Below are 16,928 nucleotides of genomic sequence, written 5' to 3'. Positions count from 1 at the left end.
TTAGATAGCCTCCGTTTCACATATCATTACACTGGGTTTTTCTAACATGAGTATAAATGGGCTTAATTTGTAAAGGAGCTTCACAACTTGATTGGAGCTCTCCAGGGTTGAGGATCAGAGGCATGATATGATTTTTCACAGGTTGCAAGAAAAATAGAAAATTTTAATTATAGTATATTAATACTAGATAAATATTAAATACATCTAGTATAAGATATATTATTATGAATTTTAGGATTATTTCATAGCCTCCGTCACTCATTGAACCTAGAATACTGAACAGACTTAAGAAATCGGCTCCTGAAGGGGCAGAGGGGTGAGGTAGAAAGAAGACAGCTGCAATTTGCACAACTCCAGAAGTACTGTGCACATGACCTCTAATGTGGATGGTGCCCCTGGAGTTGGGTGGTGCCACTGAGGCTCAGAGAAAGAGCATAGGCAAAATGTGATCCAAACCCAGCCCCTTCCATGGGCTCAGGCATGTTACCAAACCTTACATTCACTTCTTAACATGTAAAATGAGAAAAATTATTCCTGTGTGTTAGGTTACTGTCAGAATCAGAAATTTAATTCAGACCATTTAATCAGATGGTCCTAATTATGCACCCCTAAGAGAAGACAAGAAACTCATGGTCATGTTGGTAGATTATTTTGCAAGGTTACATCTTCCTAGGTAGGGCTACCACTCTGCATAACTCCAAGGGCACCATTCTCAGGAATACCATGCTTTGACACTGCCACTGATTTAACAGGCACTTTGCTTGCAATTAAGGACACTGCCACTAGGTGTCAGTGCCGAGCTATAATCACACGGTACAAACAGTCTGGCTCCCCACAGGCGGCAGCAATACACAGGTCAATGCTGAAACTGAGCTATATAGCAAGTAGATTAATTGTGTCTCAGAACAGTGCAGACTTCCTATTGCTCTGGAAACACTTCTCAGCCTACTTTGGTTCATTCAGTCACTCAATGAATCAACAAACATTTATGGACCCTGCTGGGAACTGCTGAGTCAGGTCAAAGGTTTGTAAGTGAACCCTCTCCTGGTCACTACGTCATAAGCAAGTCCCTAAGGCACCTTCTGTAGATCCACATGCCTACAAATGCATAATAACAGGAGGAGCTGTGCAGAGTTGAACACTCCTCTGTCTGAGATTAGCGTGATTCCTAACGGGGGCTCTGAACATCTTGAGTCCAGGCTGCTTCTGGCTTCTTTCATGCAGGGGACCACCAGGAAATCAGGACCACCTTAAAGAGGGCAGGGGTGGTCTGGCTCCACTCTGGGCAACTGAGAGTGAACTCAATCTCCTGGGATTCCTCCCGGGATAGAACATGACCCCAGGACTCAGCCAAAGTGGGTCTCTGAGGCATAGTCTAGTTTGGGAATCGATATTCAGAAGTAGACCAAAAGCAGAAGGACCCAAAGGGAAGCAACCTGCCCCACCTTGAGTTTGTCGGGTGAGATACAGGAAGCGCGATGCTGGCTACTCAAGCAGCATCTGGGGAAGTGACAGTAAATCTGAGTGGTTTCTGGGCCTCCATCCAGACCTCTGCTCACCTGCGGGCTCCTGAAACTAGACTTGCATCAGGCTGGCAATCTCCACTCAGTCCCCAAGCCATCAGCGCTTCCTACGACATCATTCTGCTTTCTTTCTGCCCAACGGCTGCAGCAAGCAACAGCCCTGAGTTCCCGGGTCCCCTGGTGCCCATCTGTGCTGATGGGTCCTTTCTCTCTTAGGACCTAGAACACATGTTTCCCCAGGGATGGTATGTTATAAGTGGTGGTTAGGATCTCAGACCAGCCACCAAAAGGCTGAGCGGGCCACGTGGGGTAGTGACCAGGGCACAGCTCCCAGGGCCCACCACCCAGCTGGAATCCCACTGTCACTTCCCAGCCATGGGACTCTGGTCGACAGTGGATCAAGAGAACGGCAGCAACCTCACACCATTACGGTGAAGACTCAACCTGTTTAACGTGCAAATCACTTAGAGGGATGCTGGGTGAAAAGAACACTGGACCAGCAGCCACAAGATCCACACATGGCCACGGGCTCCCTGTGAACTTGAGCCTCTGAAGCTGCCACTAAACTTGTGTGACCTCACATGCCTGATTTGTAAGTTGCAAGGGTTAAAATACCCGCTCTCTCAGGTCCTTCCAGTTCAAAACCCAAAGGAAAATGTTAACGGGAACATTTTCTCAATTTGTTTTCTGAAATTCCCCATTTAACTTTTTTCTTTTTTTTCCAGTGATGTTGATAGTGAGTGCCTGCTTGATCTCAAATCCCCTGCCTTGTAACGGGTCCCAGAGGTTTTGGGTGACCTCTCACTCCAGGCTGGAGGTCCACAGCCTGTGGCTGGCTCCACGGACCCCTCTGCCACTGAGACCCATACTGCAGTCAGGTTTGAGCAGCCACTGCCCCTGCCACGCCCCCATCAAATGCCCCTGAAATACAAGACCTGAGGAAAGTCAGGAGTAGTTGCCCCTCAAGGAAAAAGAAAATCTGGAATGCCCTCTTTCAAAGCACCTTCCTCTCGCAGCCTCCAGAGCAAACCAGGCTTCCCCTGCATTTGTTTCTTTCTTCCCATCTGATTTTTAAAGCCACCAAAAGCCCCTCTTCTGCCCCCCTGAACTCCTGAGCCACACTGGGCTTCCTGACCCAGATCCACTGCAAACTGTCTGCAAGAAGCATCTGCTGGCGGGTCCTGAGCACCTTCCCTTGGCTGTTCCGAGTAGGCCGATGACCTGCACTTGGATGAGCCGTCCCATCTGTGCCCGGAGCCGGCCATGTGCTCTGGGCAGCGGGGCTGCAAGGCTTATTACTCCTGGGAAAAATAACAAGCCGGCAGCAGACTAATAGACGACAGCAGGAATGATTTAAGCCATCTTCGAAGTCTCCGGGTTAAAAATACATTCCTTTGGCTGTGTGATGGTGTATTGTGATCACGACTACTTGGGGACAGGATTTCCATATTTTGTCAGGAGTTGGGGAGGCGAGAAGGAGAGGAAGGATGGCGAGAACAATAGCGTGCCTCCGTGGACGGCTCGCACGGTGCAAGCACAAGAGGGCACGGCCTTCCCACCGAGGACACCCGGGCAGAAAGCAAGCAGAGGGCATCTCCACATGCCACTCCGATGTTCATAGCAGCATTATTTACAACAGCCAGGATATGGAAGCAACCTAAGGGTCCATCAATAGAGAAATGGTGAAGAAGATGAGTTACGTGTATATATATATATATATATATATATATATATACATATTCTATATAGAGAGTCCATATATATATATATATATATATATATATATATAATGGAATACTGCTCAGCCATAATAAAGAATGCAACGACTTGAATGGACCTAGAGAGTTTTATGCTGAGTGAAACAAGTCAGACAGAGAAAGACAAATACTCTGTGTTATCACTTATATGTGAAATCTAAAAAACAAAACAAACAAACGTATATAACAAAACAGACTCAGATGCGGAGAACAAACTCTCCACTGGTTACCAGTGGGGAGAGGGAAGTGGGGAGGGACAAGATAGGGGGAGGGGATACAAACTACTATGTATAAAATAGATAAGCAACAAGGATACAGCACAGAGAAACACAGGCACCATTTTGTAATAACTTCAGGTGGAGTATAAGCTATACAAATATGGAACCACTGTGTGGTACACCTGAAACTAACGCAACACTGTAAATCAACTCTACTTCAATAAAAATAAATAAGTAGAAAATAAATCAATAACCCGATGACCCTGTCTCAGTGTTCCTAATCTCGAAGTGTGCATATATGCCTCATGCTTTGGAAGCAACATTGGTCTTGGAATTATAGGCCAATAATGGGCTATCAGTGGAGATCCTGTGACCCAGCTGCAATAGGGTGGAAATCCAGACAGGGAAGGCGAACGCTGAGGCTTCCCATCCTTTGTCTCAGAGAAAAGGGGATTCTCTTTGCAGTTAGACAGTGTTGAGTTGGAAGGACAATCCCTGGTGCTATCACGGTTCCCAAAGGCTTTATGATTGGGCTACAGAAACACTCTGCAGCAAACACATGTGCCATCCACGGTGTGGGTGAAAACCATGGTACTTAAAACACTATTGCTGGACTATCTGGAATTCTAAGTAAAAATTCCAGGAAACCAATGGATTTCTGAGAAACGTACATGAAGTGATAAAGACAATGTATCATACCCCTTGGGAAAGTCTCATTTTTCAAAGCCAGCTTTTCTTAAAGGAGGTCACGAAGGGAGCATGAGAGTTGAATTCACATTTGAACCCTCTCTCCATCCAGGCTCTCAGTCCTTAGATTTGGTGGAAGATAAATCTCTGCCCCTGTCTTTCAATCCAAGGAGCTTCCTCTCTCTTTGTTCCCCTTGGCTTTCCTCCTACTGTGTGTAAAAGTGTTATTACCTGCCCTCCCCCAGCTCTCCTTCAGCCTGATCTCTTGACATTCAGACTCAAAGGCAGCCACTGAAACTGGGTCAGGTACAGATGTGAAAGCCTGACACCGATCACCAAGTTTATAAAAGTCGCAACAGCTAAATCCCCAGATCCAGCTGTCCTGGGCCAGGAGGATAGACGGCTGTTGGAATGTGTAGGTAAGACGGTCATCCAGGAAGAGCTCTCTCCCCTTCATAACTGACGTTGTAACACTGGATCTGGCATTCGGACTTTTACTACCCTGAACTTTATATTCTATACTTCATGGAGATAACACACTAGTGCTTTTTATATAAACCTACTTTTGATATGGGTTTGGATTGTAGCAACATTCTATTGATTAATACCAATAATAATTCTATTGATTATTCCTAAACAAGCACCCTGTTCTCTGAAGTCTATCCACAAAGAAGAAATAAAAGTCGAAGAGCTTTTACTTTCAGTAGGTCAGCTGACAACAACATTCTGTGGCCCGGAAGGTTCTTGGAAGTGGAATAACTAATTCTCTGCAAGAACACCTCGTCCTCCTGGGGCTAACAGTCACCATAGCGGCAGTCTTCGTAGCTAGCATTCATGGGGTGCTTATTATGAGTCAGGTGTTGAATTCGTTTCCTGAAGCGGCTGTAACAACGTACCACAAACTGGGTGGCTGAAAATAACAGAAATTTATTGTCTCACAGTTCCACCAACCAGAGGTCCAAGATCATGGTGTGATGGGGTTGGTTCCTTCCAGAGCCTCTGGGGAGAATCAGTCCCAGGTCTCTCTCCCAGTCCCTGGTGGCGGCCACCAACCCTCGGCATCCTTGGTTGCAGACGCCTTCACCTCCACATGGCTTTCCCCTCTGTGGTCTCTGTGCCTCAAACCGCCCTCTCCTTTCTTTTGAAAGAGGACCAGTCGTTGGATTCAGGGCCCACCCTAACTCCAGGATAATTCCATCTCAAGAAGCTAAAATTAATTATCTCTTCAAAGACCCTATTTCCAAGTAAATTCACATTCACGGGTACCAAAGGTTAGAACTTGGACATATCTTTTTTGCAGGGGGACACAATTCACCCCATTACGGGTATAATAAGGGGGACTTTGTATGTGTTATCTCACTGCTGGAGGAAATCTCTGAGGTCATCTTGTCCCCTCCTCCATGACTGTGAAATTCTCTGCTATGATCCCTGACAGCAGCCAATCAGCTGCAGCTTGAACAGCCCAGTACCAGGAATTCTCGACTATGACGGAAGCCTTGCCCGCTCCACACGGCTCTGCTGTTTCTAAAGATTTTCCTGGGGGCACAACTTCACCACGGAGTTGCTAATCCTATTATCACCCACATTTTAGATAAAGACCAGAGGCCAGAGCAGTCTCCCATGGGAAGAATGCAGGGGGACAGGCAAAGTTTCCAGACAAGTTCTCAAGTCCCTCCGTAGCACCATCAGGTTGAACCTCAAGCTGCCCCCAGAATTATCTTGCCATATATGAGGCCATCCCAACTTCACCTTGTCCGTAAGACAGACAAGTGCTGAGCTGACTGACACAGGGCAACAAGAGAATCATTAAAAAAAAAAAAAAAAAGTTGCAAGCGTCCTTCCATTGTCTCAACAGAGCAGCTGCTTCCCTCTTCTGCTTGGCCGGGGAATACCATGCATCTCTCTAAGGAGAATTAGGGTTCCCAGGATCGCCCCTCTTCCTCTTCTGCATCATTCATGTGGCCCGTTATCCTCATGTCGCCCACGCAGATGTAGTCACACCCGCCCCACACGCTGTCTGCTGAACATCACACTGAAAGTGTTTCATTAGATTTTCCAGGAGAATAGCTTTGCCCCATAGGTAACTCTGGTGCTCAAATGTGGTCTCCTTCCTTCCCGGTTCCAACACGTGAACAGACTCACAGCCTCCCTTGCAGGTGCAGCTGTGTGTGCTCAGCCTGGAGGCTCCGGGGGCACAGGCGTGGGCTGTCCCCCCAGTGCGGGGGGACAGTGAGGGGGACAGGCCTCTCCTTGGCCCTTTCTTCTGCTGCTTTCCTTGGATTGATGGTCACCCTTACTCACTGGGGGAAAACGTTCATCTTTTTCCCTTTACCTGTATTTATATAACAAGCTCCTTAAATTCTGTCATTAAATCGTTACTGAGCTTTCAGGGAAAATAAAGAGACATTGAAACAAGCCACCCTTAAGCCCGTAATACAGGAAAGAACAAATAAAGGGACACAGCAGGACTTGTCCAATGAACCCAAATGAGTGCACGGTTTTATGACTTCAGAAACCAAACACATACCCCTAAGCCCCCGCCAGGCCTCCTCTTGTGAAAAACAGTGCTCCAGCCAGAAGACGAAGCTGTTCAGAGCAGAATTCTTGCTTCTGGGTCTCAGGAGGCTCTGGTTCTCACCATCTGACGCCCTATGTAAGGTCGTCATAGGAGGATCTCAAAAGCCACCGAGCTAAATGCTGACACCCTTCCTGCATGATGTAACACACGTGGACCAAATCCACACCCAGCAGCCATGCTTTCTTGGGCAGAAACCCTTAGAAGTAGCCTGTACATGCACCCCACAGGTGCGTCTGAAAGTGTGCACGTGGGTGTAAAGTTTTCCAGTGAAGAAAAACCAGCCCAGGTGAGGTGAGGTCTGCCCGCCGCAGTCAGTGAGGGAAGGTTCCTTCCCAGGCCCCAAAACATCACAGAAGAAAGAAAGGCCACATTTCCCATCAAAAGTTTAAGCTGTCGACACCTTGGAACACGTGGTGAGTGGGTGGGTTGGGAAGCAGGGTCCTTAGGAGAGCAAGAGTGCTGAGCCCCGGGAGCCCAAGGCCATGGTTTCCCACCTGCAGGAGAGCTATGTGGTAACTGCCTGACTTCCTATTTGAGTCAGTGTAGGAAAATTAAAACCGTTTTGGTTTTTGTGAAAAATCAGTATCGCATTTTCTCAAGCTGGGGATTGGTGGCTTGAGTCCTGACTGCCGTGATATGTTGCCAGGTCGGGGCCGGGGGGAGGAGGGCGAGAGGTTCTGAGTAGGTTGGAAACACGAAAGGTGTTCTAGAAGGAGCATCCTTCCTGGGGCTGGGCTTGAGGGGCTGCAAAGGCACCTCTCCTGGAGCCTGAAGGGAGGGACCTCCCGCCTCGGTGGTCCCCACATGCATCATTTCCACTCCCCGTGTAGACAGCAGTGTAGCTCAGTGGTTAGGATGACTATTCAGTCTGGAATCAGGATGCCCCAAGGCCAACCCCAGCTCCACCACTCACTTCCGGTAAAGTAAACTTGTCCGTGCCCCAGTTCTCTATCTGTGAAAGGGGATTATAATGGTCCAAACCTCACCGGCTCAATGATCCTCACGGGATCAAAAGCAACAATCCATGCAAAGACTTTAGGCTGGTACACAGTGAGCACTTAATAAATGTTAGCAATTACTGCTACCTTTCTGCCACCAAAACCTCACCCCAGCTCAAAGCTGAGTCGAGTTGAGCACCTACATGTACCCGATATTCCCACAGCCCGAGCTGTATCCGAATGACCTCCTTTACCCTCCTGGGGACCCCACTGAGGAAGGCATTCATGTCATTTTTTTATCCTGATGAGGAAACCGAGGCTGGCGGTGCAGAGCCAGGATTCACCCAAGTCCCTGTGCCTCGGAGGCAATGCTCTAGACGGCCACACGTGACTGTCCTCAACCAGGTAGAAATAACCTATTAAGTGGCTTCTCTGGGTGGTCGAAAAAGCAAAATGGAAAAAGAGAAACGATTCGAAATGGAGACAAGTAGCCAGTGAGGATCCCACCTTGTTTCTTTAAGTTGACTTTTTGAACAATCTGATCATGATACTATTTCTCTACAGTCACCTTCATACACGTTAATTTACCAGAACCACCGTGGGTGCAAAACAGAGCGAAAACAGTAGGTCGATACCTCCATCACTTTTCCCAAATTGAGAGCAAATTGCTGTTGATTCACGAAGTTCAAGGGAAGTAGATGTTAATGGTGTCCACATTGCACTGCATGAGCTTCTCTGGGCTGGGGGGTCTTGGAATCTCCCAGATTTTACCTGCAAGTCACATGTGACGATCTCAGGGATGACAGCTGTCCTTGCAGCCCCGAGCCAGGGCCAAGGAAGGAGGGCAGCGCCTAGGGCCATGGTTCTCCATTCAGTAGGATTACTGACCGGATGAAATCAAATACAACAGCTTGATGATGCCCAGATGCCCAGTTAATTTGAGTATCAGATAAACAAGGCATATCTTTAACATATAAGTATATTCTGAAATTGTGTGGGACATACTTTACTAAGAAATCATTCATAAGCACCAATGTTCATAGCGGACTATTCACACTAGCTGAAATGTGGAAGCAACCCAAATGTCCATCAACAGATGAATGGATAAATAAACTGTGGTACACTTGTACGTTGGAATACTATTCAGGCTTAAAAAGAAAGGAAATTCTGATGCATGCTACAGTATGAATGAAGCTTGACGACATTCTGCTAAGGGAAATAAGACAAATGCTAAAGGACAAATACCATACGATTCCACTTACATGAGGTACCTAGACTAGTCAAATCCATAGAGACAGAAAGTAGAACGGTGGTTGCCAGGGGCTGGTCGGGGGAGGGGCTCTAAGAGGAAGGGAGAGGGAGTTAGTGTTTACTAGGGATAGAATTTCAGTTTGGGACGATGAAAAGAGTTCTGGAGATGGATGGTGGTAAAGGCTGCACAACAAAGGAATGTACTTAATGCCACTGAACTTTATACTTAAAAACGGTTTAAATGGTCATTTTTATGCTGTGTATATTTAACCACAATAAAAAAAATGTTTACAGTTTATCTGAAACCCAAATCTAACTGGGTGTCCTGTGTTTTTATTTGCTAATTCCAGCAGCCCTAAGCCCAAGGGACATTTGGCAAAGTCTGGAGACATTTTTGATTGTCACGACTGGGGAGGGGGCACTATTGACATCTAATAGGCAGAGGCCAGAGATGCTGCTACACATCCTTCAATGTGCTCACTGGACAGCCTCTATAACAAGAGTTATATGGTCCAAAACGTCGACAGTACCAAGGTTGAGAATCCCTGCTCCAGAGGGATGCAGGGAAACCCTCACAAGATGTTGCCTGGGGCCTGGAAATCTAAACTTCAGCCACTGATCACAAACAATAGGTTCCCACAGGAAAATAAAAGTACACAAATCCTAGTTGTATGAAAGGACACCTAAAAATTGTTTTTAAACACTTCTCACGTTATTTTTATACGCAAAATTCAGTTTGTGAGAGAGACCGCAATAGCTATTACTCACAGCCAAAAACAGACATCCTGACAGGACTCATTTTGACTCATTCCAATTAAGATTAAGAACTAATCAGAGGGCTTCCCTGGTGGCGCAGTGGTTGAGAGTCCGCCTGCCGATGCAGGGGACACAGGTTTGTGCCCCGGTCCGGGAAGATCCCACATGCCGCGGAGCGGCTGGGCCCGTGAGCCATGGCCGCTGAGCCTGCGCGTCCGGAGCCTGTGCTCCGCAACGGGAGAGGCCACAGCAGTGAGAGGCCTGCGTACCGCAAAAAAAAAAAAAAAAAAAAAGAACTAATCAGAAAAGGTCTTTATATCCAGTCTCAACAGCAATATGCCTGGTAAGGCACTTCAGCCACAAAAACAAAAAATAGGAAATTAGCTAAGGATGGATTAACTAATCCCCGCAGTAGACATGCACTTTGGCCACTGTGACAAACACACCCCAGTGGCAAGCCAGGGAGAAGCTTAGCTGTCCCCATGTGACCTTCCATTCACTCGCTAAACCTTTTAAGCAAAACAAGAAAAGAAAATCCACCAAGAACTTGAGAACAGCAGCACAGCAAAGTCTGAAACACATTTCTCGCTGCTACGGATGATAACAGAAATGGATGTTTTATTAATGCTGAATTAAGAATCAAAGACAAAGGAGAGGCTTATTGTCAAAGCTGTCTTAACAACAAAACAAGATCAGTGTCACTGAACTGTGTATACATTACACAGATGATCCATCAAGAAAATCAGTCAGGGCTTCCCCGGTGGTGCAGTGGTTGGGAGTCCGCCTGCCGATGCGGGGGACGCAAGTTCGTGCCCCGGTCCAGGAAGATCCCACATGCCGCGGAGCGGCTGGGCCCGTGAGCCATGGCTGCTAAGGCTGCACGTCCGGAGCCTGTGCTCCGCCACGGGAGAGGCCAAAACAGTGAGAGGCCCGCGTACCGCAAAAAAAAAAAAAAAAAAGAAAGAAAGAAAGTGTGATCATATGAACAGTCAAAGAATACTACTTAACTAATAATTAGTATTCATAATATTAACCCTAATTCATCAAGAAGAGGTGAAAATCTGTGTCTGGAAAGCAAATACCCTATTTTTCATAACCATGCAGGAAGGGTGAAGGATAGGCTCTGTAGGGGTGCAAAATTGGCCATCCCCAAATGTGCCACTCTGGTATGAGGATTACTTGGAACTGAAAACAGTCAAGGCCCAAAAGACTAAGGCAGAAATTTTAACCTCCCCCTCACTGACTAAAAGAATTTGGATAGCTGACCTGTCCCAGGAAGGGAGCGTTCACATCCATCAGTATAGTATGAATTAGGTGGGAGACAGGGAGGAATCTAGCAAAGCCTGTTTGTTTGTTTTCAACATCTTTATTGGAGTATGATTGCTTTACAGTGGTGTGCTAGTTTCTGCTTTATAACAAAGTGAATCAGTTATACATATGCATATGTTTCCATATCTCTTCCCTCTTGCGCCTCCCTCCCTCCCACCCCTCTAGGTGGTCACAAACCACGGAGCCTGTTTGTTAAAGTTCCTCTCTGTGTCCCATTGTTTCTTTCGGCCCAGCAAACATCTGTTTAACAAACACGTGCTTTTCCGTCTTCCTGTGAACTGTCTTCCCCGACATCCCCCCGTCCCCTTAGCTCAGAATAGCGCAGCCTCCGTTGCCTGACTGTCCTCATATTCTCATGGAGCCCCTGTATGTAAGTAAATTTGTTTTTTTCCTCCTGTTAATCTGTCTCTAGTCAATTTAATTATTAAGCCAGCCAGAAGAACCTAGAAAGGTAGAGGAAAATTGTCCCTCCCAAATGGCTCGTCTCTCTGAGGTCTGCCACTGTGCTCCCCAAGCCCCATCCCGCCGTCCCCCAGCCCTACTCCTGACCCATCCTGGCTTCCCCTGGCTTTGCAGCAACCAGAGGAGAAAGACACAGGAAGAGGAGACATGCTCGTCCCTGCGTAACCTCAGGAAAGCAAACAGAGCTCTTAACTTGAATTTTCCTCATTATAAAAACGCCTGCCTATGTGATTCTTAACTGTACATTATCCTATCTGGAGCCCACAGTATTACATGAAGCATCTTGGAAGCCCTAACACACTCCCCAAATGCAAGAGATCCCTGTGATTCCTATTACCCGACGCGTCAGGCAGTAACACACACCTGTATTTTCTTTACGGAGAGTGAGATGTATTCGTTCCGTGAGGATGAAATACACTCCTCAAGTCTGATTTCTCCTCAGTAGAACAGAAGCCTTTCAAACAACTAGCTCTGTCCAGTAAAGCCGCAGGAAAAAGATGGAATGATCTTTTATAGAGCATATTCGAGACAGGTAGCCTTCATTACGTGAAAGGATCATGTGAACGCTGCTATTTCCAACTCTTGGAGTTTTCTTAAGCTTTCTTTTCTAGACCAAAAAGAAATGTCCAGAGAAAAGAAAGATGTAGCATCAAATAAGAGGTCTCAGGTCAAACGACATGTGCCTCTGTGGGTCACAGGAGGCAACGCCGTGCTGTGCAAGTCCTACGCGGGAGAAAGGGCAGAGATTTGAGATCCAAGAACTCTGAATCCTTCTAAAAAATTTCAACCTATGCAGTTTGACGCTATGGTGTCTCCTTGGAGAATTCAGTTAGGTGACTTCCATGGGAAAACTTTCTACTACTCTTCTCTATCTCAGCTAAAAATAAGTGAAACTTCTTTTTTTATTTTATTGAAGTACAGGTGATTTACAATGTTCTGTTAATTTCTGCTGGACAGCAAAATGATTCCCATGTATATATATATATATATATATATATATATATACACACACACATATATACATCCTTTTTCATATTCTTTTCCATTATGGTTTATCACAAAACATAGTTCCCTGTGCTATACAGTAGGACCGTGTGGTTTATCCATTCTCTATATAATAGTTTGCATCTGCTCACCTCAAACTCCCAATCCTTCCCTCCCCCATCCCCCCTCCCCCTTGGCAACCACAAGTCTGTTCTCTATGTCTGTGAGTCTGTTTCTGTTTTGCAGATATGTCCATTTGTGTCATATTTTAGATTCCACATATAAGTGATATCATATGGTATTTGTCTTTCCTTATCTGACTGACTTCACTTAGTATGATAATCCCTGGGTCCATCCATGTTGCTGCAAATGGCATTATTTCATTCTTTTTTATGGCTGAGTAATATTCCATTATATATATGTACCACATCTTCTTTATCCATTCATCTGGACATTTAGGTTGTTTCCATGTCTTGGCTATTGTGAATATTGCTGCTATGAACATAGGGGTGCATGGATCTTTTCAAACTATGGTTTTGTCCAGATATATGTCCAGGAGTGGGATGCAAAACTTCCTGTGCTGTCAGGATTCTACGTTGTTCTGTGGAGAAGAGCTATGCTTTATAACCCTGTAAAAGCTGCTACTGACACTCCCCAGGCTGTTTTCAGAGGTACGATCCGCCCCTGTAGGAAATGCCCAGGGGCTGCTGGGAGGAACAAGTACAGATTCATGCCACCCAGGTCCCCTGGGAGCCACGGCTGGGGGATGCCTACACTGACCTTCAGACAGAGCGGCTAACAAGAGGCTGTGCCTCCCAATATCCAATCTCCTGTCCACCCACAGAATACAGCTTGCAGCTGGGCCCCTCAGAATACATTTCTTGGCCTCCTTGAAGCTAGATGTGGTCATGTGACAGACCTGGGCAAAGGGCTTTAAGGGGAAGTGTCACTGGGCAGCTTCTGGGACCCCTCCTTAAGGGACAGCATGCACAGTACCTTACACTTCGTCCTTGCCTCCATCCTGCTGCCTGGATCAAGTTTCCACAGGCCAGGAGGTTGAAGCCACATATAAAGAAACAAGGTAGCAGCAGCTCGGGTCCCTGAAACCATGAGGCATCATGCCAGCCCTGGGCTGCCCACCTGGGCTTTTATGTGAGAGAAAAGATCATGTCTATTTTAAGCAACTATAAGTAACGATCATTTGAGATTTTCTGTCTCAGCTGAACCTAATGCTAACTAATGTATGTCAAAAATGAGTGGGGGGGCTTCCCTGGTGGCACAGTGGTTGAGAGTCCGCCTGCCGATGCAGGGGACACGGGTTCGTGCCCCGGTCCGGGAGGATCCCACATGCCTCGGAGCGGCTGGGCCCGTGAGCCATGGCCGTGAGCCTGCGCGTCCGGAGCCTGTGCTCCACAACGGGAGAGGCCACAACAGTGAGAGGCCCGCGTACCACAAAAAAAAAAAAAAAAAAAAAGTGAATGGGGAGATGGATGGACCTAGAGTCTGTCATACAGAGTGAAGTAAGTCAGAGAGAGAAAAACACAGGCTTCCCTGGTGGCGCAGTGGTTGAGAATCCACTTGCCAATGCAGGGGACACGGGTTCGAGCCCTGGTCCGGGAAGATCTCACATGCCACGGAGCAACTAAGCCCGTGTGCCACAACTACTGAGCCTGCGCTATAGAGCCCGCGAGCCACAACTACTGAGCCCACATGCCACAACTACTGAAGCCCGCCCACCTAGAGCCCATGCTCCACAACAAGAGAAGCCACCGCAATGAGAAGCCCGCACACCACAACGAAGAGTAGCCCCTGCACGCAGCAACTAGAGAAAGTCTGCGTGCAGCCACGAAGACCCAAAGCAGCCAAAAATAAATAAATAAATTTTTTAAAAAAAGAAAGAGAAAAACAAACACCATATGCTAACGCACATATATGGAATCTAAAAAAACAGTACTGATGAACCTAGGGGCAGGACAGGAATAAAGACGCAGATGTAGAGAATGGACTTGAGGACACGGGGAGGGGGAAGCGTAAGCTGGGACGAAGTGAGAGAGTGGCAAGGACATATACACACTACCAAATGTAAAATAGATAGCTAGTGGGAAGCAGCTGCATAGCACAGGGAGATCAGCTGGGTGCTTTGTGACCACCTAGAGGGGTGGGATAGGGAGGGAGACGCAAGAGGGAGGGGATATGGGGACATATGTATATGTATAGCTGATTCACTTTGTTATACAGCAGAAACTAACACAACATTGTAAAGCAATTATACTCCAATAAAGATGTTTTAAAAAATGATATTAAACATAAAAAGAAACAGAAAACCCCGAGTGGGACAGAGGAGTAAGCTGGAGGGGTATTTTGTCAATGGATCATGTCACCTCTGTAGGCGGAAGAGCCTAAACAACCTCACTGGAGGGAACGGAAATGCTTCTCAGCCCCTCGGCCCCTCCCTGTTTCATCCTTGGCTCCTGGTCTTCTGTAGTCAGCGAGGCTCCCGATCCTTATAGAACAATGTACACCCTACTCACGTTCCTGCTTCAAATATGGTTTCCTTTCCACCTGCAGTCCTCTTCTTTTGTCTTTGTCAATATATATTAACTGATCAGATCTCTCTCAATTAAGGGTAGCAATATTGTCACCTGTTTTCATCTCTCATTGTCCCATCCTCGGGGAAACCACCCCTCCCCCTGTGTAAGGCAGAGATGACAAGTGTGGCTCGTGTCCCTCCGACCACAGGGATGGATGTGCCACCCCCGAGGACCCAGAGTGCTCCCTGAGGCTGACACTCAGAAAGTGAAAGCAAAAACGTTCCTTTCTGTAGTGGGGATGACGAGGCAGTAGTGCAAGTTGGAGCCTGCTAAAGGCTACCTAGATGGCTATTTCCCTGTCATGTGAAGTGACATGTTTGCAAAAGAAGCCAAGCAGAGCTGTGACAAGACTACCTGCCCAGTGGCTATTGTCCCCATAATAAGCAAACTTGTTGGGGATGGCAATGTGCTTAGCTAAAAGTAAATAAAATAAAAGTAAAGGAGAACAAAATTTATAAAACAGTAACAATGAGATTTCAGCTTCCCTTGCAGACAGCGTTGCTGGAGGACACAACAGTGACCAAGGGGACAGAAGCATGAGCTCCTGGCTGCGCTTGTGAGAAACCTACTTACTACAGAGGTAGACTCCTCTGGCATGCACCTTTTGCCCATTGTCTTCTCTCTGACCGGAATGCAGATGCAATGCTGGAGAAGGGACAGCCATATTGTGAACACAAGGCGACAAGCAATGCTAAGGATGGTTCAGTGGGAAGGCAGAAGGATCATGGGTCTCAGGAAGTCACCACGCCAGCCCTGGGCTGCCTACCTCCAGGTTTCTCATTGCAAGAGAAAAGCAAATTCATTTGAGGCACTGTGTGGAGGCTTCTGTCACTGACAGCTGTATAAAATTCCTCAATGATACAGAATTTCTTACCTGGAAGTAGGATGCTACAAGAAACAGAACCAAAACGAGGCCTTGGCCGAGTAGAGAAAACAGAGCTTTGGGTATGTGGCTGGAAACTTGGTATCTCGTGTGATGGCAAAAATGTGATGAAACTGTCACCCACTATACCCTGGAAATGCTACTTGTCAAAAGAGGTTATGATATCGGGGAGCATGGTGGGAAAAATTCCGAGCATTGGCATCTCCTGGCTGCTTCTTGACACACAAAAGAGAGATGAACCCAGATGGTCGTCGGCCAGGCTGCAGGACCAGGACCAGGACGAGGCAGTGAGGTACCTACGACACATTTAAGAAGGCGCCCACCCTGCCCTTGCACAACCCTAAGAGTTGAATTCTACGTCCTGGGGCCTCCGTGTCCACCCCGCCACCCTCCCGTCCCAGCCCTGCCCTGCTGCGAGCACAGAGGAAACAAAGGAAATGCAGCCTTTCTAGAAGAGGCCTCTGACTGAAGCTTCCGAGACAAGCTGACTGAGAGTGCCATCATTCGAAGACTTCCGTGGCTGAAAAGGCCAATTTCTTCTCTACCCCAGAGTGAAGCATTACTAAGCGTTTGCCATAAAATGACAGCCTTAACAAGAGATAAAACTGGTGCCCCACCAGCCATGAGGGCAAGCTTGCTGGAAAAAATGGGATTACGGATATCCCCCTGGGGGAGGGACAAAGCACAGAAGTGAAAGACAGACGCGACTCTTCAGCTTACAAAACTACATCCCGACAAAATGTCTGAATGCCGTCATTCACTCATGAGACTGACTGGAAGGAAACAAAATAGAATCCACTAATTTTTTTTTTCTTTTTGTACTTCCTTCTATTTGTGTTTCTTCTCCAGTACATATGCCGCTCACATTTTGCCTTCAGATATAGTCAAGAAACATGACCACGATATCTGCCCAGAAGCACAGTCAAGGCACCTGAGCGGCCTTGGAGAACCTACATCATCAATTACAAAGC

At 46.9% G+C, this 16,928-nt stretch overlaps 1 protein-coding gene across 4 annotated transcripts in view; it reads right to left on the bottom strand.

Annotated features, from left to right (window-relative positions):
- The window catches only part of DISC1 (DISC1 scaffold protein), a 347,039-nt gene that overhangs the window by 101,154 nt on the left and 228,957 nt on the right, over nt 1-16,928 (bottom strand). Inside the window, exon 10 of one of the 4 annotated variants that reach the window (XM_032609171.1) lies at nt 11,772-12,222. The exons of the other annotated variants lie outside the window; for them this stretch is intronic. Coding sequence (XP_032465062.1) covers nt 12,149-12,222 — 74 coding nt within the window. The 3' untranslated portion in view covers nt 11,772-12,148. Of the gene's footprint in view, nt 1-11,771; nt 12,223-16,928 lie in introns of those variants that run through there. 4 annotated transcript variants of the gene reach the window in all.

Source organism: Phocoena sinus, chromosome 16 (assembly GCF_008692025.1).
Source record: "Phocoena sinus isolate mPhoSin1 chromosome 16, mPhoSin1.pri, whole genome shotgun sequence".
NCBI lineage: Eukaryota > Metazoa > Chordata > Mammalia > Artiodactyla > Phocoenidae > Phocoena > Phocoena sinus.
Note: the sequence above shows the minus strand (reverse complement) of the source record. Positions and strands in the feature narration are given on the sequence as shown.